Here is a 27,978-nt window from a genome sequence, read left to right as displayed (position 1 = left end):
TTATGTTTATCAGGTTTCTCCGGAGAGTATATGGAGCCAGGCGAGTTCGTGTCGCGCGAATGGTCGCGCACGCGCACCCACTCCGCCACCTCGTGCCCCGCGCCCTGCAGCAGGTCAGAGTCCTCCGCCGGCCACGGCCATGCTCACACACACTCACACTGCCACCCGCCCTGCCACCGTGTGTCCCGCCTCCCTCTCCCCGGACCATAGCCCTTATCCAGAGTTTCTCCTCGCTAAACAGTCTTCCAGCTTTAAGAAATCTTCAGAGAGGCTCGAGTATGAGTTGTCGCAGTCTAATATATACTCGACCTGCCCCTCTACACGGTCTAGCAGATCGGGCGGGTCGCTCCTCATCGAGGAAGCGGACGATGGCTTGCGCGCCAGACTAGTATGGCGTCGTAGTGCTAGCTGCCGCAACCTACGCGACTTTAGCTTCGATGACGCTGGCCGTGCGAAACGCAGAGCAAATAAACAGACAAGAGACACTCGTAGCATGTTTGCCGATTTAGATTCGTATTATCCGGGAGACCGTTGTGTAGATTCGCCTATCACGCGGTACGACGATGCTCGTACATTAGCTTTTGTTCTCGGAAATCAAAGTTCTATAGAATTACAGAGGGAAATGATAGGCAGAACTTATTCTTCTAGTTTTCCAGGGGCAACTAGTGAGCCTAGGTTGGATTTACCAACGTTTGTTCGTAGTGGGTCTCAGGATGATATTTCACATGATAGTTACGAATTGATTGAAAGATCCGACGATGAGTGCTCAGAAAACCGTCGTTACGCGAGAGTGCTGCCTCGCTCCGCGGCGCACACCCGTTCGTGTTCTTTGGATTCAGGTAACGATCTTCCTTCAGACGATGAATCACTGTCTCATCTATCTGAAGTCGATGACCAGGACATGAATATTAACCTGAACACTGTTAAGTACAAAAGTGACAATGATCTACCGCTTGATCCATTCCTGCTAGATGATCCACGAATTTTGCCCCGGGAAAAGCTTTCCGTTAGATCTGATGGAAGCTTTTATAAAGAAATAAAGAGAGCTCTTGGTTCCAGAGCTTCGAGCCAAGAATCTAAAAGTGACTTTGGTGAAAAAATATCTAAAAGTAGCGCAGAGTCGAGTAAAAAATCTCGAGATAGTGTGTATCACACGGATAGCAAGAAGTCGCGTGAAACGTTAAAGAGTAAAAGTTCTGATAGATCGGGCTCCAGGACGTCCAGTCAAGATTCAAAGTCCGATTACTACGACTGTAAAAAGAACTTATACGATACTGAAAATGATGTCAGTATCAGAAGGCGTAGTGTCACTGGTATACAGAATGCATACATAGATCCTTTTGAACCTATATCGCCATCGTCTAGTCCTGACTCTAATAAAGATTTTTATGATACTCAATCTACTTTTATCGAAATGGAAAAACTAGAGTATAGGGATAAGATGCTTTTCGATAAGTCGCATGAAGATTTGATCGCAAACTTATCAGATGCTCCCAATTTTTATCACATCCCTACCCCGTACTCTACGTTTCCTAGTAATAATAAACACCGAGAACACAGTCCTATGCATTCTGCAAGTCTTCAGAATGTGGAATTAGATCAGTACATTCATTATTCGGACGTGAGTCCTCCTAAAAAGATGGACGATTTCTCGACGGAAGAAGAAGATGTGCCTCCTCAAACTACTCATATATGGCCCGAAAAAATTGTTGGCCTGGACACTGAAGTCGATAGTAGTCGAGCGTCAAAAATACAAAGCTACCAGCGTCGCCGGTCTTCTGAAACAGTATTTAGCTTCGATAAAGAGAAAATAGAATCATTGACTAGTTCACTTAGTAAAGATTCAACCACATCGCACCTTGTAAAGGAATCATCCAACGAATCTGAAGTAAATGTACGTATACTCCCCGCTATGGATAGTATTGAATATGCGAAAAATAAAGCGAAAACTGCCTCCATTCAACCGGGAACTTCATCTATCTTGCAATCTGAGTTTGATAAATCAATGCGGGGAAGAGTTTACACTCACATGGTAAGGAAAGAAAATTTAAAAGAAGAACTTATGGCTAAAACTCATTTTGATGAATACAATCCTAAGTTGATCCTTGAGACTAGTTCAAGCAGCCGTTTGGCAGATACGTCTATCCCATATACACATCCAACTGTAGAACGGACTAAAAGTGATCCAAATAGCCTCGCTAATAGGCCTAGGTTTAGTAGTGTAAACTCTCGAAGACATGTTTTGATGCACCAGAAATCTATTGATTTAACTCCTGCTGAATCTAGCGACGAAGATTATATATTCCGTCAAATACCAAGCGCTCCACCCATTGCAACAAAGCGCTCACATTTCGAACTGCCCTCAAGAATCCCAGATCACGGACGTCCACCATTTGATTTGCCAAAAAATTATTTTAAAGAATTTGACGCTTTTAAAGCAGGTTTTAAAGATAATAAAAAGATTCCTGATGACGGTTATGACATACCATACGTACTACATAAAAGACATGTCATGAATGGAACTGCTCCGTCTCCATTAGAAGACAAGAGACAACCTCCTGATATTATAATGCTGCCGCCACAAAATGGCCGTCACATTCTTAATGCGCATTCAAGGTGTAAGTACCACGACCATCCTAAATCACCACGTTCACCGAAATCTCCAAAATCACCAAAGTCTCCGAAATCGCCAAAGTCTCCAAAGTCTCCAAAATCTCCAAAATCCCCTAAATCTCCAAAATCGCCGAGAAACAGCATCCAAGTCGATCACGCATCAAAATTTTTAGAAGTAGAGAATCGAGACTTTTTGTTCACTCAAAATATCGACTTATCCAAAGTAGACCCAGTTACATTAGAAGTAGATAAAAGTGGGCAACTGCAGCATCTGCCAAGTCCTAAAAGGGATATATCTAAACATTTGGATCCGGCACTTCTAGAAACTTTAAACTCAAAGTTGAGTCAGATCGAAAGTGATTCTGCTACTAGTTCGAAAACCGACAGTATACGGCAGGAAACACAATATTCTCATGATATTAAGTTTGCACTTAATGGCCGTAATGTTCAGCAGCCTCCTATTTGTAAGGAACCTAAACCGATGTCAGCAGCTGAAAAACTACGCGCGGATATTAAATCGAAATCAGATAAATTACCATCTAAAAGAGGTCAAAAAGCTCGAGGAACTGGAAAAAAAGGAAGCTGTTGTAAAATAAAAGGTAAAAGTAGTAACAAAATAAGAATTACTTCTTTCTCCTCGGACGATGAAAGTGTTGATTCGGATGATGTGTTTGGTACAACTGAAGCGGCACCTAAACTTGAATTTTCACCACCGCAATCGCGTAAAGATCTCGAACCGATCTTACAGCTCGAGTATGATAAAATTACGTCTGGTGCTTGGCATAGAGGCCAAACAATGAGCTCTACTGAAATTGAAGGTTCTCCACCTCAGTGTAGGAGATTAGTTGAACTTGAGGCTAAGTACAATCCTCAAATACTTGAAAGTATTTCCGGAAATGCTACAGAGTTACGAAGGATTTCTGAACGGTCAATTTCCATTCCTAGTTCTGAGGACGATATAGCTATTAAAACTCCTGAAGTTAAGCAACTTAGCAAAGAAAGTTCCACCTGGGAATATAATGAAAATATTCCATCGCCAATATTAGAAAGTACTGAATTTCTGAAAAGTGATGACGAACATTTAGCTGACATGGAAATCCAAAAAGTGACAGGAATACTTCCGCCGTCCGAGGAAAAGAATGATCGTTCAAAAGAATCTAAGAAAGACTTTAATAGACTTGATATAAAAAAGAGTTTACGTGATGAATTGATTTCACCTATGCTTCGTAAAACCGGCGGCACTCCGATTTTATTTGCTCATGCTAGGTTGAATCTATCTGAAGGTTCGGTTTTTACTTTACAGCGTCAAAAAGCTACACAAGATTCTCCAACTGTTAGCCGCAGAGCTAAAAGTTTAGATACACCGGTTATACAGCTCCATAGATTACCACCTATGAATGCATTTTCATCTAAAGATGATACGGTTGAAGATATAAACGAAGAAGGAGAAATATTAGAAGAAAAATCTCTAATTGATGATAAAAATCAAAAAATGTATTCTAAAGTCGGCGATAACATAAGTAAAATTGAGGAAGTTGAAGAGGACCAGCCATCTGAGACTCCAAAAGAATTGAAATCCATAGTAATTGATACTGAAGAGCTTCAGTTATTGGACGATTTGGTCGAACAACGTCGCCCACGATCATTCAAGAGAAGGTATGATATGACCAAATTGAAATCACAAATAAAGTCTCCTAACCGATCACCGTTAACTAGGTCACCTTTGTCTAGGTCACCTATATCAAAATCTCCATCTAGATCTCCGACATCTTCATTAAATTCACCAAGAGGCAGCATAAGAAAGTTATCAGATTTGAGTGAAGATCAAATAGTTCCAGATATAGAAAGAATCAAAAGGAAAGAAAAGAAGAAATTGACTTTAAAATCTCGTCCTGATGAAAAGCAGAAAAACAGCAATAAATTAAATAAAGGTGGATCTCTTGACACAAATGCCACTCAAGTTAAGGCATTACACACTCAAAAGTCACTGCCATCATCTTTAAAGGAACGTCCAGATTTTCTTACAGTACCTCCTCTAGATATGGTACGAGCTAAAAGTCAAGAACTGGAACAAATGTCTAAGAAAACAGTAAAAGAGAAGTCTAAATCATTGGAAAAAATGGAAGTGAGACGTGGAAGTAGCAAGGAAAGGACTAAGTCGCAAGAAGAAAGCGATACAGAAATAGCAAAACGTAAAGAAAAGCAACAAATGTTATTCGAAGCAGCTCTGAAGCAAACAAAAACACTCATCAGCCCTGTAAAAGACACGATGCCAACATTTCCTCCTCCTGAAGATAAAATCTTGGTTAAAACAGAGGGAGATAAAATTATAATAGAAACTAAAATCAGTAGCAAGGTTGAAGATCATGTTTTTATTGCTAAATCCCCGAAAAAACTAGATAACAAATTGAGTGGGAAAATTAGCCGTAGTTTTGAGGATCCAAAGTCATCGAAGGCTAGTAGTAAAATGAACAAAAGCATGGATGACAAAACCAGCCAATCGCTAGAAGATAAATTTGATGATATTGAGGATTTACAAAAGTCACCGAAGACTTTATCCAAAAAACAAGAAATAAAACAACAAATTGAGGGCAAAGTTGTTTATCAAAAAATTCAATCTAGTATAAAATCAAAGAGCTTAGAACGTAAAGTTGATGTCCATATAGATTTTAAATTAAAATCTAAAAGTCTAGATAGAAATTATGTTACGCCTCCAATCATGACTGAGTTGTTACCTACAGCTGCAGATCGATACTTTAAACAGGAAGTTGTTAAAGTCGATGTTCATCCTACCGTAAAAGAGGAAGATACTGAGGATAAATATGCGAAAGAAGTTTCTCCGTCACATAGTTTCACAGATAAATCGGGTGATTCCTCAATTGAGTGGATAACTAACTCGTTTAATACTGTCCTAGAAAATGATACTCAGACGGTAATAATGGAACGTAGAAAAATAGATATATACAATAAACAAAGACAAACTGAATTGCATGGAAGTAAAAGTAATCAAAATGTCCAAAGCTTACTTGCCTCTGACAGCAAGCCTGAGGTAGCGCGATTAACAAGCGAAGAAGAATCTCTTACCGAAGTAAGTGAATTAAAACTGTTCGATGAAAGTCACGTCTTGGGAATTCCATTGCCTTACATAGATGCTGACAGTTCTTCTGATCAAGACCAAGCTTCGAAGAAAGAACTCAATTCGAAATTTTATCGAGGTAGAAGTGATGAGTCTAATTCCTGGGGAGGTATGGATTATGATGGCTTCACAGAATCGACAGAGCTACCGTTGTCGGATACGACCGTTATGAAAAGAAGTAAAAAAGGTTTAGACACGCAAGGTACTTTTGATGAATCCTCTGCAAGTTTAGTAGAGTTTTTACGTCAAGAATCACAAATTTTGTCTGAATCCGACACAGAAAAGGGTATGAAAAATAAACCAAAATCCATTGATTTACCATCAAAATGGAAAAATAAAAACAAAATCATCGTAACCCCACCCCAAGAAAATAGCCCTACATTGGAAAATATACCCTTTATTGACTCGAATACCTCAAAATCCACAAAAAATACTGAATCAGGAGAACATACCGGTAGCTCAGGGAGTGCAACTGAGGTGTCACCAACAGACCAAAAGGTTTTACTAACAGCGAAGTCAAGACGTAGTGAACTGTTGAAATTAAGTGCTGAACGGTCTCGCAGCTCAGAGTCCACTAGTTGGACGAGCATAGAAAAGGATGTGAGCCCTTCTAGTGCTAACATGAAAGGCAGCTCCATAGACGACGAGTCCAGCGTAAGTTGTTCTATTGCCAGGCCATTAGGCATATCTCAAGATATTGAGAAGTTAAACAAAAAAGATAGAGAGTGCCTTGAAGAACTTAAGCAGTCAATGGAGTATGGAGAAGAACATCTAGTTTCACAATCTATCTTATCAAGCGAACATTCAAAATCAAATTCTAAATCTCCTTCTCCCATTCCTGAATTAAATCGTATTGAGAGTCCCCGGAGTCCATCAAAATTCAGCACTAGGAAATCACCTACACCCACACTAGAAAAACAAGGACCAGTGGATTCACAGAAAGCTCCAACTGATTCAGATTCCAGTTCAGAATCTGTTGATAAAACTGTTGAACAGCTTTCAAGACCTAATGTGAGAAAGAGTGGCTTAGATAAAATAGGCAAATGCGTTATTGAAGAATCTGAATCTAGTCAGTCAGCTGCATCTAAAGATGTTAAAAAAGATTTACCACGAACAATAAAGAAAACGAAAATTGCAATCACTATATCTCAAGAAGACCAAAACACGACTATTGATTTTGACGATGATGGAAATGTTATTACTTCCACGTCTTTTGAAAAAGAACTTATGAAGAAGAGGTCTCTTAAAGATACTGACCAAAAAAGTTCTTCTAAATCAAGTATGGATACAACAACTACTACATCTAAAGGTTCCCTCAGCGTAGATGATTCCTCTTCGAGAAGAAAAGGACGCCTTGACGAGCAAAAAAGTTCCTCTAAATCGAGCATGGACTCTAGAGGTTCACTTAGTGTTGAATCCAGAGGATCTTTTGAAACTACTGAATCAACTTCAGGTTCTTTAGGTGAAGCGTATAGGCGTGGCGAAGAATTAAAGCCAACATGGAGGCCATTCTTTGGAGCTTCAGGGAGTGAAAATAGTACAAGTATAGAAGAAGCGTGGATACCACAAGATCATGAAGGTTATGAAAGCTTAACATTAAATAAAGAAGTCTTTGAATTTAATAACCAACGGTCGGTCGATGACTTTCAAACGTTTTCCAAGAATGCACCTTCAGCTAATTCTTCCGAATGTTTAGAAGAAGCAGGGGACAGGGGTGGGTTTTTTGAGCCTGACTTTACAGATGACCTTAATGATTTTCCTGTTAACTTTTTATACCCAGCTACGTCATCTACTGCAACTGACGTTGTTATTGGTTATGGACAAAACTTTGGTCGCACTTTGTCTAGAATATCTGAACGTAGCACAGCTTCAGAAAAGACGAGTGCAGATGAAGATTCGACCAAGGCTTGTTCAAGATCTGAAAGTATTAATGAAGAGTCTTTGAATTCTAGTGACCATCAAGCTAGTCTCAGTTCGGATCCACCTAGTAACGCTAATGTAGCTTATATTTCGGATACGGATAGAAGAACATCCGCTGAGATGCCCGATATACCAATAGATCAGGCCAAAATAAGTGAAATGTATTCAGAATCTAAAAAAGATATAGACAAGAAAGCTAAAACCTCAAGTAATCAGGAAACCAAAGTCTTGCACGAAGACTTTCAAAAGATTAGCACGGCATCTCGCACGGCTTCATTAAAACAATATCTCCCCAGTGAAAGTCAAGACTCTGACGACTGGCCCTTACCTGAACTTCCACCTCAAGCGTCTAAAGCAGCAGACGTTAGTAGTACCAGAAGATCGAGTGATTATGATCAATGGCCCTCTCCGCCTTCAAGTTTATTAGAGACTCCAATTGTAGAAAAAGTCCATATATATTATATGAGTAACGAGCCTGAACAAGCTATGAAGGTCACTATTCAGCCTGAAAGTTCTAAAGACAACATGCAAGGTTCTGATGATGATAGTGATACGCTAAACAATGATGAAGAATATGAAAAAGATGGGCATGACATGAAATCGATGAAACAAGCACAGAAAAAAGGACGTGGTAATATTAAAAAAAAAATTAAAATAATACCTTACGAACAGTCTGGATACATGGTTGAACCGTTAGAAAAACAAGATGAGACTACTTGCTTAAACAAGGGCGTGGTGCCCAATTACGATCAATCATGCTTAAGCGGAACGATTAGTAAAGCTTCTTGTCTTATTGGTGACATGGGTTCATGTTGTTCTCGTGCTGAACATAAAACTGTTGGCGTTAGAAGCAGTTTGGAAGACAAAGTTATTATTAGTCAGCCATTGAAATCACCTACTACACATAGTCCCATTTTCGAGGATGACCCCTTGTTCGCTGATGACGTCTTCGGGGGTGATAGTAAATCATTATCGCCAGATTTAGAAAAAGGATTTTCTCAGGTTGGAACACCTAAGTATTCATGTGGTTCTAATAATTCAGATACATCCATAGATGATCTTCTGTCTCAGACTAATGCTGATGATACTGTACGCGCGATGACTAAATTGAGTACTGGTAGTTCGAGCACATGCAAACGTTGTAGTCACAGCAGTCATTCAGAAGAAGAAACAAGTTCATTTGGCACCGATCTGGATGGCACTGTCAAAATTGGCTTACCTCAGAAAAAATGTACCCATAGTTCGCATTCGGAAGATACCTCTATTTGTTTAAGCATTTCTGAGTGGTCTACTGGAACAAATACAGTTCGTCAGTATGCTAATCTTTCGGCATCTGAAAGCATCTCGGCCATTTCAGTTCCGAAAACCGACAAATCTGATAATGCAGTTGTTAAAGTACATTCTTCTTCCCTTACAAGTAAGATATCGGAAAAAAAAGTCAAAATTGGTTCACAGGCAGATCAAGGCTCTAAAAGCAGTAGTTTAGATAAAAGTACCGAACATATTAAGTATGATAAACTATGCAGTTCAGAAACTACTATATCTAGAAAAGGAATCGATAGTAGCTCTGGAACCAAAAGTGATAGTACCTTAACACTAGCTCAGTCTATTTCTGATTGGTCCGCTAGCACAAGTCATACATTAATAGCTACTGCCCGAGAAGATCAACTAGAAGTCGAAGATGCCAAGTCAGATGACACCATAAAAAAAGAAGCGGCTTTGTCATTAGACGATAAGCAGGAAACTGAAGAAAATTATTCAAAGAAAACATCAATAACCAAAGAACTTCCAAATCTTATGCCTGTGCTGCGTTTAACCGCAAATTACGCTAGCAAAACTGACAAGTCTTCGTCAATTAGCTACAGTGATAAATCTGATAAATCAAGCTCCAGTTCTCTAAGCAGTCTCCAAAAGAATCCTGATGCAGTGCTACGATTCGAGCAAAGACTAAAAGGCATAGCAAACGTTAAAGAAGATGATCAGGAAAGATACCAAAAGGCTCCACCTAAAAGTTTGAGCTATGAAGAGCAAACATGCCGTTATACGAAACCTACTTTACGTTGCCAAAGCGAGGACAGTGGGTTCAAAACATTTTTTGTAGGGGCACAACCTGAGTTGGACATCGATATACCATCTCAGTTATATAGCCAAGAAGAAAAACACAGTGAACGGTATCAAAGCCAAGAATTCTCCAACATTATTCGTGAAGATATAGGTAATCAATTTATACGGTCTGATTACAAACCTTTAGCCAAACATGCCAGCTATGACGACAAAACATTATCAAAGAATCAAATAAAAGAATACAAAATATCTCAACAATATCGCACCAAGCCTAAGAGTTGGTCTTTTCATGAACATTACTTAACTTCCTCCGAACTGCCTGTTATTGCTGTTCCAGAAATACCATCCGTGCACCGGGATTTATACGATAAAAAACCCGGGGAACGATCTGGAAAAACCCCTTTGTCTCGGTGCTCGCCTTATTATTCTAGCAGCCTGAGTTCAGAGTCTCCCCCAATACAGCCTATAAAAGCCCCCGTCAAAAAATCTTTGTTGGCGCGGAATATATCGCTCAAAAGTCCTCCTAGCGGAAATGATACTGACAGCTCATTGGACGTCATTAGAGATCCAAGAGAGAGAATGAAAACATTTAGAAGAAAAAAACAGGTTACGGGCACACGAAAGAGACAAGAAAAAATTCAAGACGTGTTAGAAGAAGATTCTACTAAGAGCCAGTGTTCTTCTGAAAGTGACAAGCTACAATGCACGAAATATTTGGCCGTAGAAGAAACGCTACGTCGCATGGAGAGTTCCGAATGCTCCGATAGTTATATTCCAGAAGTCGAATCAGGATCTTCTGAAATATCAAAAGCTGATTCTAAAAACTATGACATTGCTGAGCCAGTGAGTTATTCAGAAGATGATGAACAAGGAGACTATATGCAGTATAAAAAATCGCCTTACGATGCACAACAGTTTCCCATTAATATTACTCCAGTACAATTTCAAGGATTTGGGTCTTCCGCTGATGAAGATGAGATGGGATTTCCGCGGTTTGATAGATTGGGTCGTCTAAGACATCCTTATTTGGATTCTCAGGAACCATCGTATGTGCCAGAAGATAGTCCTCCTCGCCTATCTTATTCAAACAAAAGTAGTCGTCAGTCGTCTTTAAAGAAATCTAAATCGTCTGGTGTGTTCAGACAATCCGACGAAAAATCTCTTGGAGAATCACCTGGGCAGGTTCAGTCTCGAACGTCGTTTTTTGCAGAACAAAGCGACAGAGATGATTCGGACGATTACGCTTACCCAGTAGATACCATTAAAAGAGCTCCAAAGATATCTAAATCAAGCAGTTACCTTTTTGCACGTGGAGATTCGATGGTTTATTCTGATTCAGAGTTGCCTCAGGATAAAGATGAATATGAACGATATCGAGGTAGTCCCTATCCTGAGCAATACGATGACATGGGTATGTATCAAACCCAAGAGTGTTACCCGCAATATGAACATGAGCTGCGTGAGGTTGGCGAATCGGGCCAGGAACATTACTCGAGAGATCTGGATCAACGGTTCAGTCTTAATAACGTCGAAAGATTCTATTCTAGTCATTACGTTGACTCTCAGGCATCCAGTGATAGCCCTGAACAAAAATTTGACGTCTCTACACTCCCTCCGCCTCTATGTTCTGAAGATGAAAATGATGAAAATGTATAAAAAAATCTTTAGCTCTAATTGGTCGGTTATTCTAATTCGTTGATATCATTCAATATACGTGAATGTTACTTATTTACTCTGCGTTTCAAAGCGTTTTAATCTAATTAACACAATTGTTATATATATATTAGATATAGAATAGGGTAATTTATTATATTATTTGTTAAACAGAAAACTATAAGATTGTTAGGCCGTGTATCGTTGCTCACGTTGCGTCTTACCGTCCGGCTGACCGTAGTTAGTGTAACTCTGATGTGGTTGATATCCCTACAGCTGTCTGTTTCTAGTCGCGTAGCTTGTTTCTATTCACATCGACATCGTGTTAATATCTGTTTGACCTGATGGTTGCCACTGAACTTTAATTTTGCAATAAAATGAAAAGCATAAATAGGTCTAGTCGCGTCCTGAAGCAAGACAAGTTTGACACAGGATATAGGTTTATGCGGTTAACCGGGCGATACGCCGCATAGAGCATACGAACCCTAGCCAATAGTCCCAACACCTATGGACTAATATGATAACACAAATTATTTTTCACTACACCATCAGCTTGGCTCTCTTTAATATTCATAAACTAATGAGAAAGTTGCATTTTATCCAGAAGAGTGGCAAAGTAAGTTGAAGTGAAGAAGTGAGTGGTTTTCTGATGTTGGCTGGTTGAATGTTAATTTTGAATGATAAATATTTAATAGTGTTGATTTGTAATGTTTTAGAGTTAGTAGTTTCTTGGCGTTGGTGTGATGAAAAATTTTGTTTATCACTCGGTAGCAAAGTTTGTTTAACCCTAGCCTTGACACTCTCGCAACACTTAAGATTTCACTTTTCGATCCTACGCTCGTGGTTCAATTTTGGAATCTTTTGCTTGCTTGGGTATCAATATTAGCACGATAGGTTACACAACAACTTTGCACCCATTGTTTTACAACTGTATGTAATCTCTGTTTCTGATCCCTGATATTCTACACCAAACTTCGCGTACAGTGTAGGCTGGGCCGTTGCCTTCCTTCAATAGTGTTGTGCGACACTAACTACAAAACATGTCTTGAAACTTTGTAAATAACTCAGTGCAATTAGTTTTACTACTATGCTTTGATGGAGGTTTTTACTTGTCTTCTACGAATTCCTTGATCGGAAGCGGTATGTAGGTATTATTAACAAAGGATCCGATCGAAATCGTGTTTCTTAACACAGGTAACTTAGGTGTTTAGTGCCTTGCGTCGACACAGTTTTTATTATGCTCCGAACACTAATATGCGTATGTAACACTAATAGTTCGATAAAAGAGCGAACTAGGTTGCCTGTCGGTTTTAAGCGGAACACATCACATTAATTGTGAGCTTATAGTCCTTAATACCGGAGATGTAGAAACAGAAATTACGGTTTATCAAACAACGTGACAATGGATATACAGTCAGTATCAATAGTAGCGGATGAAGCAACGCGACAAAAGTATCTGCCTAAAGTGTGAAATTCCTGAAATGATTTTTAAGCCTAAGATCCTAATGTAACATGTTTTGGTAATGTAGGATGATCGACTACCTCAATGTAGGTGATATTATTACATAGATTTGAACCTTAAAACCACAACGATACAGTCGCTTTTTAAACGACATTGTTGCTTTGGCACGCGCTCAACACGGAAGCCCACCGCTCGCACAAAGAAGCAATGGCTTTTGTTTAACAGATTGGGGTTGTAGGCGAAAAATCATTTGAGAAAATTTATGCTATAATTACCTCTAATATTTTTTCTAACTAGAAATAAATCGCTACAGGTCGCATTCAATATTATTTGATACAGTTTAATTATTCTACAACAGAGGCACGTCTCTTTTTGTTAAGCTATTTGACAATGGCAGATACTTTTGACGCGTAGTGTGATCCGCTACTTTTGATGCTGACTGTACTATGGCCGAATTTTATAATCGCATATGTGTAATAGGCTGCTAATGAAAATAATTGTACTAAGCGATGATTGTTAGTAAACAATTATGACTTAATTAGAATTCTTTAAAGTTTCTGAAGCCAAAGCTTTATAATACAGGACTGTAACAAATTAACTAGTGCCAAATTTTATCTTGATATTTTTAGGATTAAAAATAGTGACCTTCAATTGTATATGGAAAACCGATATATCCATGAACAGCGACCGTTTTTGTAAGATCTAAGTAGCGAATAGAAAAGTATTATTTTTAAACGGTTATGTCTCATGGGTATCGTCTTAATAATCGAGCAGTGAGTAATTTAAATGGCTGTGATTTAATTTACGTGATCCAAGATTGAGTTATTAGTACATTGTGTATTAAGGGCGGTAAACAAGAATTTCCGAACAAGTGTACATTTTAATTAACACGAGTCTGTAATTCTTGTACCGCCCGTGGCAAACACAATATTTTTCATCACACTTGTGAGGAAAAAACTAAATTTTAAGCCAAATATTCCTAAATACGGTGACATTTCAAACATTCGTCCACAATATTGTCATTTTTACAGGTTAGGTATTGAAGTCACAGACCTATCCGGCATTCAGCCACGATTGAAAAATGGGTAAAAATATTTTAAACGGCTATTAAATTAATCAAATTAAATATTATAGACATACACAAAAATAAAACATCAGTCTTCTTCTTCCTCGCGTTGTCCCGGCATTTTGCCACGGCTCATGGGAGCCTGGGGTCCGCTTGACAACTAATCCCAAGATTTGGCGTAGGCACTAATTTTTACGAAAGCGACTGCCATCTGACCTTCCAACCCAGAGGGTAAACTAGGCCTTGTTGGGATTAGTCCGGTTTCCTCACGATGTTTTCCTTCACCGAAAAGCAACTGGTAAATATCAAATGATATTTCGTACATAAGTTCCGAAAAACTCATTGGTACGAGCCGGGGTTTGAACCCGCGACCTCCGGATTGCAAGTCGCACGTTCTTACCGCTAGGCCACCAGCGCTTCTTAACTAACTAAAAATAAAACATCAGTAATTTAATTAAACACAAAACTGATTTTTACCTTCTTGAAAAAAATGTATGCCCAATATGCCCATGAGCGCAATGAAAAATAAATATTATGCTAGTGGGCATAATATAGTTCATTCCATCTCAGTATGCTGGCATACAATAACACCAACGACGGGCAAGTGTGATGAAAAAAGGTATAATGTTCACTGCTCAGAACGAAAGATATAGCTATTTTATTTATAGTTATTAGTCACTTGATCTCGTATGACTTAGTTTAAAGCACAAATATGTTATCATCGAAGCTTTTTTCATATATTCATGACAAGTCGGTAACTTAACCTTACAGCCAATTTTTAAATATGTGCTTGAAATATTATTTCATGGGCATGTGCCCAGTCTGAGGTATCTCTTTTTTATTAAATGGAGTTCAATATATCCTCTTCCGTTACTTAAAATCCTTAGAAAAAGAGATACGGCTAATGGCGTAAGAGTCTTCTATTTTAATACCTATGATTGACATTAACCCATCATACCTACGTTAATTTTACACCCGTATTTTTCTAATATTGTCTCGATTACTAGAAAAAGTTTTATTTACGTTGATTTATTTCATTTACCCGTCAACATTTTGATATTGTTCTTCTTAAACGTCATTACCATTATTTACATTAATACTACTAGTTACCAAAACTATACAGAAGTCATGTTTATTATCGCAATATACAGTCATCGAAATTCGTCATTAAATAATTTCAGTAATATACATGCCATAGTTTATACAAAATTAAAATTAAATCGATAATATTCTTTGCGGTTTTTAACGACGATATTAATAGACTATTTTACTATTGAGTAAAGCAGCAACAACCAAACGTTTTTTTTACTACGAAAGTAGTAAGATAGAGGCAGACCATGTTAAGTTAGCAGCGATTTTGATGACACAGACATTGCAAGTGTTACTTTAAATTTCTATGAAATGACGTTTAAAACAACACTTGCACAATCTGAGCTATCAAAATTGCTGCCAACTTAGCTTGGACTAACTCTAGACGCATCGTTTGGTATCACAATATATAATGTAAAGAGAAGAATATGTCTCCTGCTCTCTCTCTCTCTCTCTCTCTCTCTCTCTCTCTCTCTCTCTCTCTCTCTCTCTCTGTTTTAGTGATTTAAAATCATTGAATGGGAAAAAGACGTTTGACCTTATTTTTTCACATGACTGATGTTAAACAATCTAACTTAAGTATCTATAGTAAACTAGCCTATTCTACGTGATGCAAAAGGTGCACAAGAATCTGAAAGTATGTTATTTATGCTATATTACAATGCATTGTTGAGATGTCGCCAATTTTGAGTGATTTTGCCATCGACTGGGTGACATTACATGTTCGATTAACTAATGAACACATCGGCATTTTCGCACAATATATTAATGCTTGAATTAGTCGTAATGTTAATTTAAGATGAGCACGAGAACGGTAACTAGACTACGTATAGGTTATTTAAAAATATCTCATCCCCTATACAAAATGTTTAGGATAGATTGGTAGTTCTTATCTCATGTTTGATCTTCCGAGTCATTGCGAAAATTGTTGCTTGATTCATATATGTGCGTCATTGACCTGCGGGACCTTATCGGAGTGCCAAATAACCTGATTGAAGAATGTGTTAGAATAATTTCTATAACGATCTGTGAAACCTGTAGTAAGTAAATCTACTTCCGTACTTTTAATAGAGCTCTCTTTTTGGCTTCAACGATATATTATAAGCTTCAAAATGTTGAATGTAAACGTTAAATCTTCTGGTTGCAATTTAAGCAAATGATAGGACTCTTAGTCACGTCGATGCAATTAAAATAAACGAGATGATGTGTCTAGCATCTAGCCCATTCGGCGTCGAAAAATGCGGTGACACGTGGCACCCTTAATTCGCTTTTCATTGTCATTGCGATAAAAACTGATATTTGGCCCTTGTTATACGAGGGTTGCTACTTATATATCCGTAAACAAAAAAACAAACAAACGTACACGGCTTAAAATGGTTTTATTGTTTTTCAAAGTATTCCCCTTGATGATCTATGCACTTTTGCATTCGTGTGAACCAATTTTTGAAGCACTTCTGCCACTCCGCCTGAGGTACCTCCATAACGTGTTGTTTGAATGCGTCGACAGCATCTTCAGCGGTCGAAAATAGTTGACCGCGTAATTTATTTTTTATATTGGGAAATAAATAAAAATCAATCACTTTAGACTCAAAGCTCAAATTTATTTCACATATAGATCATATTACTGCAAAAGCTTATGAGCAGTTGGGTTTGATACTTCAGCTCTCTAAACCCTTTAAAGACCCTAATACTCTAAAGATATTATATTCCTCTTACGTCCGTAGTGTTTTAGAATTCGGTTGCATTGTTTGGACTCCCCAATATACAGTTCATAAAACGCGAATTGAAAGAATTCAAAATAAATTATTAAAGTCACTTAACTTCCGCCATGGTTTGAATCTGTCTGAAAGTACCAGCATACGGCACGGTCTCACGCCATTAGTCGGACGCCGCGTATATATAGACCAAATGTTTTTATATAAGCTTTTATATAACTATATTGACTCTCCTGATCTTCTTGCAAAATTATTTTTAAATTGCCTCGTCGCATTCCCACTCGCCACCCCCAAACATTCCATATTAGCTTTTGTGGCTCTAATTTTGCCAAGCATACTTTTTTAGACGAGCCTGTCATGATTACAATGATAAATTTTCAAATTTAGATATTTTTTCATTATCATTTTGTAAATACAGTAGCATTCTGCGAAGTTCAATCTTTTCTTTATAAATATTGTATGTTTTCTTTTAAGTACCTAGTAACTATATATTATTTGCACGCATAACAACTATAGCGATACATATATTTTTAATTATTTTGTATACCATTTTAAATTCTGTACTATGTCATGCATTTAATAATTACCTACCGATGTTTTGAAGTCCCTGTATGCGTGACAGACAAGAAGATGCCTAACACCTTCCCTGTTTCGATCTGTAATTTACTATGTATTCTTTTATTTTCAATGGAACTAAAGGTCTGTTTGTTATCACTTAAGCTTATATATATTAATATGTGACTGTTTCCTAAAAAAAAAAAAATAATCATTGGGTGCCAAGTCAGGGTTGTACGGCGGATGACCCGTTAATTCCACATTTTGACCTTCCAAAAATAGAGTTGTTTCGTGTGACGTATGACAGCTGGCATTGTCATGAGGAAGAATGATTCTTCGTCGCTGGTTAGTTTTACGAATTTGTTCAAATACTTCCGGTAAGCAAATGGTCGTGTACCAATCTGAATTAACCGTTTTACGGTTTTCTAGTGGCACTGTAGCTACATGGCCATTAATACTGAAGAAGCAGGCCACCATTTGTTTCAATGTACTTTTTGCACGAGTAACTTTCGTAGGGTTCGGCTCATTTTGAAACACCCATACCGTTGATTGTTGCTTCGTTTCGGGTTCGTATGCATAGATCCAGGATTCGTCACCTTTGAGTCACCACGGTTATATTTTTTTAACATTTTATTGCACCATTCGACGCGAGCATCTTTTTGCTCCTTAGTTAAGTTGTGCGGTATCCAACGCGAACAATTTTATTTTACAGCTAAATGATCATGTAATATGCTATTAATGCTAGTCATAGAAATACCCAGAGTCGCCTCTATCTCGCGGTACGTAACATGTCGGTCGTCCATTATAAGTTTTCGCACAGCCTCAATATTTTGTGGTACAACGACCGATTTCGGGCGACCTGCCTTAATTTCGTCCGTAAGCATACTACGTCCACGATTGAACTCACTAAACCAGTGATACACAGTAGTTTTAGATGGAGCTTCATCACCAAAAGTTGAAGTTAGTTGATCTATGCACTGTTGTTGCGTTAAACCACGCCGAAAATCATAATAAATCATAGCACGAATATTTTCACGAGTGAGTTCCATTCTTGCAGCGAGATGACATTTAAAACCCGTCAAAAACAAAACACTAGCGTTAATAAGAAAGAAAAAATATACCGGCCAGTACTTAAAAAGTTCAAATTTTACCATGGAGGTCAAATATACTATTTAATAAGATTGTAATCCTGGTTTCCGAATATATAAATAGCAGCCCTCGTATATGTATTTTAAGAAGCGCACCTGATGAAAAATTATCGCTCTCGTTTTATGTATGAATCAGGTTCCCCTTTTAGAATTTGTATGTGAAAGGCTAGTAATAATAAAAATGTGCTATTTTAGGAGTTCTTCAAGATAGGGTACTATTTCGGTAGGTAGATACACTATCCATTATATAGTAAAATTTACTAGTAACTGTACATTCACAAGATACTTATCATGTAATTTCGCGTATTGATTACAAACAGACTACTAAACTTATTTGAGAATTAGTATTCCAATCAACATTATTCTCTAACCTATTTATTTTAAAGATATCTGTAATCATAAATCATAACAAAGTGAGAGAGGTAGCTTAATAAAATGCTTTGCCTAAAAAGGTTTATTTATAAAAAAATGACCTTATTAGTTTTTAAGAAACCCAATAAGACTTTAGCACTCGGGGCGCGAGTAGCAGTCTGTTTATCGGTTGCCTGATCGGTAGCTTTCCCAAACCGTCGATTGATATTATAACTACGCCATCAAGTAGATGTAGCGATCGGTGCAGCTGCAACCAGAGGACCCCGCGAGCCAACATTCCTGTTTCTTTACGTCTACCTTTACTTTGGTCTGCAAGATAGCGAATGTATTGTATATATTGGTGAAATAGTATGTTCTTATTTTACATAAACACTAGAGCACAAGTCGGCGCTGCCTGCTGGTTCACCGTCCGCTTTATAAATTATAACCGTGGGATCAATAAACATTACTTATGAGAGTTATGTTATGAACAAGGCGACCTATGTTTTTACGACATACCATACTTAAATCATACTCGCCAACCAATTAAGACGTATTCAAAAACTGGATATTTTTCAGATATGCTATCCATTAAACGACATTGGAAAACTACCATACGGCATCCAGTCTATTAACTATCGTTGTCAGCATTGTCGCTTTGGTTTCATTGTTCCTTATTTCCGTTTTACCTCTAAACCCCTTATTCATTAAACTTTACAAGCCTCAATAACACTATAATGAACTAGAGTAAGTAAGCTTCGCACGGGTTACACAAATAAATTATTCCTAAATCTTCCTCAAGAATCACTTTATTGATGATACTCTACTGATTGGTATTGGTGAAAATCGCATGATAATCCGTTGTTTATGAGTTTATCTAGAACATACATACACACAGATGCGGCGGGGGATTTTGTTTTATAAGGTGTAGTGTAGTGGCGTGCCTAGAGTTTTGGAGTAGGGCAAGCCGAAAGATATGTTTTGGTAATAACCTGTCCAATCTTCACTTTTTGCACTCAAATGTATTTGCTAGCCAGTCGAGGCGAACTAATCACTGCGCACTGAGGTACCTACTATACTACTAAATAGAATTTTACAAACATATTAGCAATTATAAACTTATCTTTATCGCCCCAGATAAATTATATAAGTCGTCATAGCCAGAAGCATTTCAAACGTTAATGTCGTTCGAAAAAATAGGCAACACCAGCAATAGATACATCTTATTTGTATGGGATCAACTAAGAATCCAAGGTAAATTTGTTTTGTAACCGGTCGTTGCCCTACATTATTTTCTCCTATTATGTGACTGACTTGTCTGAGAAATACACAAGTCAGGTGTTTTGGCGCAGAAATGATATCCAGTTTTTCTACGAAGTTTAACAACTTTACCTTGCCTTCGTTGAGTAATACGTGGACGCATCTAATCACACAAGGGACAACTTCATATATTGTTAACGAATTAGACACTTAAACAATAAACAAATAAGTCCACACTCACTGATTCACTTAAAATATATTAAACAATAGAATAGTATTTCGACTAGTCAAATAATAATACACTTGAAGTTGTTTAGTAAACGCGCGCTCGTGCACAATTATGCAGCTAACTTCACACTAAAAGCCCGGCTTAATTCGCCCGTATAAGATTGCTATACATACCAACAAATAGTTTTAAATTCGTTATATGGCAGTTTGTAGGCTAGAGCGCCTAGAGCGGGACGAAAAAGCAAGCCCGGACGCAAGCCAACGAGTGCGAGCAGGATAGATCAGAGGGCCTACCGCGAAACACGTTCGATGGGTTGCCTCCCTGTCACACTTACGTACATATTATAAGTGCGACAGAGAGGCAACACGTCGAACGTGGTTCGCGGTAGGCCCTCTGGATACATCGTACGACTGGTTTCTTTTGCGCGGACGAGGTGCCACAGCAATAATTTTCATCACGCTCGCGCCGCGGTGGCATGAATTCAATAATACGAGTTCTTTTGGCGCGCTGTTTAAAAATAATCTATATTGATCTTATCACTACGTAATTTCGGTAAGGCAACTAAGGCAAGCCCGGCTTTTGGGCTTGTATGGAAGTACCGCCACTGGTGTAGTGATTGTACGCTGCTTATATCGATACTAACTTAATTAAGAAGTTTAACAATATTTTAAATTTCAATAATCCACAAGGACAATCAATATTCACAATAATTTTGTATATCCTAAAAACAACATGTAGGATACAAATAAAAGTACTCCTCAATTAGTTATTTTGTTTCATCCCTAAAGTCTCAGAAGTACAGAACTATTAATATCACAAACGTTTTAAAAATAAGTCCCATCGACAAGTAGGTATTTTAAATATTTGGGTATTACGGCAATTGGACCATGTGAATGACGGTCATTCGGCCATTTTAAGATGGACATTTTGGGGCAACTAGGAAATATTTTTTTAATTTAGGATAAATTATGTAATTTTGGTACTATGAATCCAAAGCGCATTATCCTATATTGGTCGTGCATATAATATCTTCTCACCACTATTGCTTGCGTTGGTTAGTTGACTTTTAAGTCTTAATAAATCGACAAGAAGGTCAACATCGAAATTACGGTTATTTCTGTAAAAAAATATATACCTAACTGCGCCAAAATTGTTACACACATTTTCTGGCTTTACATTGACGATACAAATCTCTCGTTAGTACCTACTAAAAACATTTCAATCATTTAATACGTAATACTTTTTACATTTTAAATCAATGACTGAATAAACACACTACGAGCACATTGTACAGACATATATCATAAAAAAAAACCGGCCAAGAGCATGTCGGGCCACGCTCAGTGTAGGGTTCCGTAGTTACTCTTCCGTCACAATAAGCTAAACTGGAGCTTAAAGTATAGTAAATTGTTAACCAAGGGATGAAAAGGTTCCTTTCACCCAAGTTGAACAAATAGACAAATTTGCATAATCAGTACCTCATTAAAGTCTTTTTACTATGAAGGGAAAACTTTTTGCGATAACTCAAAAACAGCTAAACTGATCATGTCCGCTATAGTTTTCATTTAATGTCTTTCTTAAGCTCTACTTCCACGATTTTTTTCATATTTTTTGGACCTATGGTTCAAAAGTTAGAGGGGGGGGGAGGGGGGGGACACACATTTTATTTTTCTTTCGGAGCGATTATCTCCAAATATATTAACTTTATCAAAAAATGTTTCTTGAAAACCCCTATTAGTTTTGAGACCTTTCCAACGATACCCCACACTCTAGGGTTGAAGCGAAAAAAAAATTTCACCCCCACTTTACGTGTAGGGGAGGTACCCTAAATAACATTAAATTTTTAGATTTTATTGTACGACTTTGTCGGTTTTATTGATTTATATATCCATGCCAAATTTCAGCTTTCTAGCACTAACGACCACGGAGCAAAGCCTCTGACAGACAGACAGACAGACAGACAGACAGACAGACAGACAGATGGACATGGCGAAACTATAAGGGTTCCTAGTTGACTACGGAACCCTAAAAAGTAACGTTAAAAGTACTTAGCATAAGAAAGCTTCAATGATATGAATGTGTATAGCTCCAAATCAGAATAGAGTAGTAGATTAGTCTAAGCTAACTTTGTATTCACTTGTGGCTAACAGAATAAAGTGTACGAGTGTCATTATAAACGTTATATTTTCATACAAAATGTCACATTCATGATGACATCGCTACACTTTGTCATTGCAAATGCCATGCAGAGTTAGCTTGGTCCGACTGTACTATGTAGCTAATGAGTACCTATTCACATAAGTACAGTCAAAGAATTAAATGTTTGTATAATTTCGTACTAATAATATTGTAACGTACGAATGTGACAAGGTACGAAATGATACAGAAAACAAATTCCTTGACCGTGCATGTACCTAATTACTGAAACAATAGGGAATCCGACAAAATCAAAATAAATTATTTCACATTTACCAATAAAATAAGCTTTATAGTACAGTCAGCAAAACAATTAGCTTAGCACCCCTGCATACAAATATGTGACAGCACACAGAATGAAACTATTTTATTATTATTGGTATTTGGTTACATAATAGTTATTTACGATACAAGTGCGAAAAATAGGAAATTACCTATTTGCACATGTATCGTACAACATTTTACAGTACATATGGCCCTTTAATTTTTCGATATAGTTATATAATGTGCTAATTTACGCGCTAGTGCGGAAAAGTAGCACCATATGTACTGTAAAGTTACATAATAGATTCAGTTTTACTAATGGTAAGGTACACTGTGTGCATTAAGGTCGAGGAATGACAAACATCATACTGCCAGATCGTTTTGTCATTTCGAAAAATTGTACATTACTGCAGAGGCCGTGAAGTAAGGGATTGCAGGACGAGATTGCGGTAGAGATCTCGTTGAGAGATCGGTAATGAGTCCTGCAATCCCTGTTCCGGCCAAGGATTGTATAATGCTTTTCTCAAACAATGTAAGAAAATATTATAATTAAAATAACTACTAAGTAATCAAGTAATGTAAATTGCCGCCTTTTTTATTTTTAAAACTTGACATTTGAAAAAGCTATTCGAGCACCATGTTTAACCGCTTATAAATGTAGTAAGTATGCTTACAGAGAGTGGTCGTTGGCTGTACGAGGTCTGGAAAATCGAAGTTCGTCAATTGCGGGCATTTTTTTCTGTCACGCTAATTACATCTTAGTAAGAGTAAAAGAGAAAGATCCCCGCAATTTGCGAATTTCGATTTTCCCGGTAGGCCCCCAGATCAAAAAATAAGGTGAATTGTCAAATTTCGCGGGCTACGTACATTCGATTATCGATTTTTTCGACACTCGTCTCGAACATATGTTCACAGTTTTAGCTATGTAGTACATTTAGTTTGTTTGTAAGAGTCATAAAAGTTAGAAGTGTTTTGCGTGTTCGGCGATTTTCTGCTGTCGAAAAACATGGATCAAAGAGTTTGCATTAAATTTTGTCATTGCTTGTTCGTAATTTTTTGGCCAAAAACAACACCGTAATCATGCCTCAGCCACCGTATTCCCAAGATTGAAGAGACCCATGAAAGGACGGCGTTTTGAGACGATTGAAGAGATACAAACCGAATCGCTGAGAGAGCTCAAGAGCATACCAAAAAGTGCACATCAGAACTGTTTCGAGGATTGGAAAAAACGCTGGCACAAGTGTGTTATATATCTGAGGGAGACTACTTTGAAGGGGACAAAATAGAAATTGATGAACAATAAATATTTTTTGGGAAAAAGGAAAATTCACCTTATTTTTTGAACAGTTGAACAGAACTCGTATGTAATATTTCCTTTGTCAGTCTAATCTTAGTGAGCAAATGTAAAAAGTTAGAGCAGCGGACAATAATGTACGTTTCATACTAACTCCCTACATTTCTTCTTGGCCTAGGTCAAGTAGTAATCTAAGGAGCCATAAATGAGCAACTTCATGGCTTCATTTCGTGACATTAACGCATACATTTCGGACCTATGTTTGAGAAAAGTATATTGATCCCCTATTTTTCTTAGTTTGTGCAAGTTAGATAGGTCCATAGAATATATTTATACCAGTATAACCCTATCAACAGTTATAAGAGAATGAAGGTTGAAAAAAAAAACAGATTAAGTTCGCTTATTCATTAAGTCATTCAGAAACACCAAATAGTAATTAAGTTCTTCAGTTAAATCCGAAAAGAAAACGACATCTGAGCCACGTCTTTTACAGTATTCGGAATCTAAAGAAGCTGTATCATTGTCAATTAAAAAAAGTTGAAATAGAGTACTTCTTCGAAATTTTAAAATTTATGTGTGCACCCATTAATACTTATCGGTATCATTGCCATCAAAGTGTATTAAAGTCTAGCCCAAGAGATATTTGACTTCAATAAAGAATACTAGTATGTAATACTTCGTAACTATACATGATAGTTTATTGTCGTGTGAAGAGCTTTCTCATCTCTTTTTTCATTCAGGCTGTGAGTTTACTTGTGGAGTCCCGTGTCTAGACGGTCCTTATGCGCTCGGAGCATAAGGACCCTTTAGGCATGGAACGTTACATTTATTTTATACTTCGACCCACCCCGGCTTTGCACGGGTTAACAAATTATACATCTAAACCTTCCTCAAGAACACTTTATCAATAGGTGAAAACTGCATGAAAATCCGTTCAGTAGCTTTTGAGTTTATCGCGAACATACAGATATATAGACAGACAGACGCGGCGGGGGACTGTGCAGCCGTATCAAAAAAATGTTATACAGAGAAAATAGAGCGAGTAGAATTTTTGTTTGTAAAAAAAACAAATAATCAAATATCTGTCTAGTACAATTTGTAGAAAATAGTATCAGACAGATATACATGCCTAATGTTCATATTGTTCGTGACAAATTTCATGTTATTTCACGTTCGTGTCACAATTCACCTCTTATTACAATTCGGATACCTTGGAATTTTAAGTAATATTACATAGAGGACGGGGAACGAAGGGTTGCAGGCCAAGTAGATATAGACGGCCGAGCGTAGCGAGGTCAGTTAGGGAGACGCGGCCGGCAACCCTGTTTCCCGCCGAGATTTGTATAGTGCTTTGCTCAAACTTGCAATGAAATAATTAAAACAAAATAGGATGATGATGATGATTGTTTCATGTCCTAATGTGATAGGTTATTCAATTTAATAATTTGGCGCTACCACGGACGCCATTACGCTTTTTTTTTCTTTTTCTTTCTTTTGTGTGTTTTTTTGTTACCTAAAATTTGATTATTTTTACGCTAAGACGCACGGTTTAGGAGATACATCCCTATAAAGATTTCTGCATGACTGAAAAAAATAAAACTTTTTAGGGCTGTATCTCCTAAACCGTGCGTCGTAGCGCAAAAATAATGAAATTTTTGTTCCCCTTTGAATCCCTGAAATAATATATAACAAACACAAAAAAAAAGAAAAAAAAAGCATACTGACAGAATTCTGTTTATAGGTTTTTTACGGTTGAATGCCAAGACGTGCCATAATTTGACGTTTAAAAACAAAAGAAGGTTGCCTTACAGCCTTACACGCTGTATGAAATTCCTTTACATATCATCTTCACTCATCGCACCTGATATGTAGTATTTCCGGACTTAATTTGAAGTAAGCCATGTCAACATTTCATTACAAGTTTGAGAAAAAAATTATTAAGAGTCCCGACGCTCTAAAGCCGACTTTCACGGGTACAGTGAGACCGTAATAGGCTATTATTCACGAAAAAAAAAGAAGTGTAATGTCACAATAATATACTGCAGTGAATGTTTCTGTATGTGAGTTTTTGCTGGGGGCAATGGCAGGATAATTGTTTGCTAAGTGAACGAAATGCTAATGTCTCTGTATTACTCTTCCATATTAGTGCGATGAAGAAGAGAGGCGTTTCATTGTCAAACGATGTCATCCTGACTAGGCCTCCAGATTTAAGATCATTGAAAGTGTAAAAGATATTTCACTTTATGTTTCCGAAATAAATTATCAATCAATTTATCTAAAGTAAACAAGCCTATTGTAACTTTCAAAATTCTCAAATTATTTGACTTAAAAGGATCGCTGTAATACTGCCCCACTATGCATGAGAACCGTGTGATTTAGGAAAACCAGTTTAGATTCGAAATTGATTGCGCGAGTCTACAATATCATTGATGACTGAATGAGTTTCCATCATTACTTAATACTCGTACTGTTGTTTTGCGTAGTGGGGAAGTATAGCAAAAAACCTGTATCAATTATGTTTTGTCCTATTTTAGTATCTTTTCATTACGTGGGGTAAGACGAATATAGTTTATTTTCCTCGGGCCAGACAAACACTATGTGGATTCCATACAAGCTGTTGTCTTGGGCCGGTCATTGTGTTATTATTATAAATTTGAAATGTGTTAGTTCTTACTATAGGAATTCCAACTCGTTAATACTTTGTGCGGGCTTATTTATAACAATAGTTCATATATACATATATGCATATAAATGTTGCCCTGGCGCACGGTTCTTCAGATAGGCCCGAAATCTTGGTCTTTGATATGTTGGACTTACCGCGTGCTGTGTTCGTTCTCGTCATACACGTTATACGTCTTACACTCGTACATTTATTCGTGCATCAACCCAAATCGTCTCGAAACAGCCAAACTAACATTTAGCTCGAAAACAGCCAAACTAGTTTCATAATATCATAGTGTTCAATTATATGTAATGTAATACTGTCGTGTATGCACGAAGCAATTTTAGGTCGGTAGTGGTAAGGGGTTATCGGCCCACACTGTTAGTGCAATAAAAAATGGTATTATTAATGAATTTAATGATAGTTAGATTTTAAGCCTTTTGACTTTTCGATTGAATGTGTACAATTCCAATAGACTGTAATATTTCCAATTCATCAAATTATGACTTGTTAACCTTCGCGTAATTTTGGATATTGTTTGGAAATATTAGAATGTTACTCATTTATGAATTTATTAATATTATGTTTACATATATACCATGGTCTACATGTATTTACATCGATGTAAGTGTGTGGCATTCCTGCAATACAAGACTCCTCTTTTAAAAGTGGAGTATAGTTAAAAAATAAACTAATTAAACTTACAAGGCGTTTTAATGATTATATATTATTTGTCATCTATGTTAAAACCTAAATTTAATTAAAATATGCTGCCAGGATTATACGTAAGTTAAATGGTTTCTTCTTCAGCATGTCTTTCTCTTTATTTCGTTACAATTGTATTAAGTACTTTATTCTGTTATGTGAATTTGTAGAAATTATAGCACAAATATTTGTATTTTTATTTAAGCTTACAGTACTTATGCAACTTATGTGTGCACATTGTTTCAAGTAAACAGTTTCAGGACTTGATCGAGTATGACTATTTCCTCTATTAGCATTTGGGACGTGACTTAAGAGGATATTGGACGACTTGTTCTCCATACAAACGGCCCCTTTGCTCTTACGCCCATGGTTCCCAAGGTTGAATAATCTCACGGTGAAAACTCAGAAGTGACAACTACTTAATGCCAGACGCTGTTGACGTGTATATTAATTGGCAATCGTATAGTTTACGTTTCTGAAATGATTAAATTAAAAACAAAGTTTTGAAGAAGATATATTCTCTTCGGCGGTGGTATATATATATTCTCTTCGGCGTTCTAAAAAGCGGTGGTGGCCGAGTGGATATGACGTCCGAC

At 37.3% G+C, this 27,978-nt stretch overlaps 1 protein-coding gene across 9 annotated transcripts in view; it reads left to right on the top strand.

Moving 5' to 3' along the window:
* The window catches only part of LOC133519095 (FERM, ARHGEF and pleckstrin domain-containing protein 1), a 107,517-nt gene that overhangs the window by 43,202 nt on the left and 36,337 nt on the right, over positions 1–27,978 (top strand). For 4 of the 9 annotated variants that reach the window (XM_061853029.1, XM_061853013.1, XM_061853021.1 and 1 more), the window contains one exon: positions 14–27,384. In XM_061853029.1, the coding sequence (XP_061709013.1) occupies positions 14–11,389 (11,376 nt within the window). In that variant the 3' untranslated portion in view covers positions 11,390–27,384. Of the gene's footprint in view, positions 1–13; positions 27,385–27,978 lie in introns of those variants that run through there. The other 5 variants (XR_009799586.1, XM_061853046.1, XM_061853075.1 and 2 more) reach the window with 3 other exon arrangements.

The sequence above is a fragment of the Cydia pomonella genome, chromosome 1 (genome assembly GCF_033807575.1).
Source record: "Cydia pomonella isolate Wapato2018A chromosome 1, ilCydPomo1, whole genome shotgun sequence".
NCBI lineage: Eukaryota > Metazoa > Arthropoda > Insecta > Lepidoptera > Tortricidae > Cydia > Cydia pomonella.
Note: the sequence above shows the minus strand (reverse complement) of the source record. Positions and strands in the feature narration are given on the sequence as shown.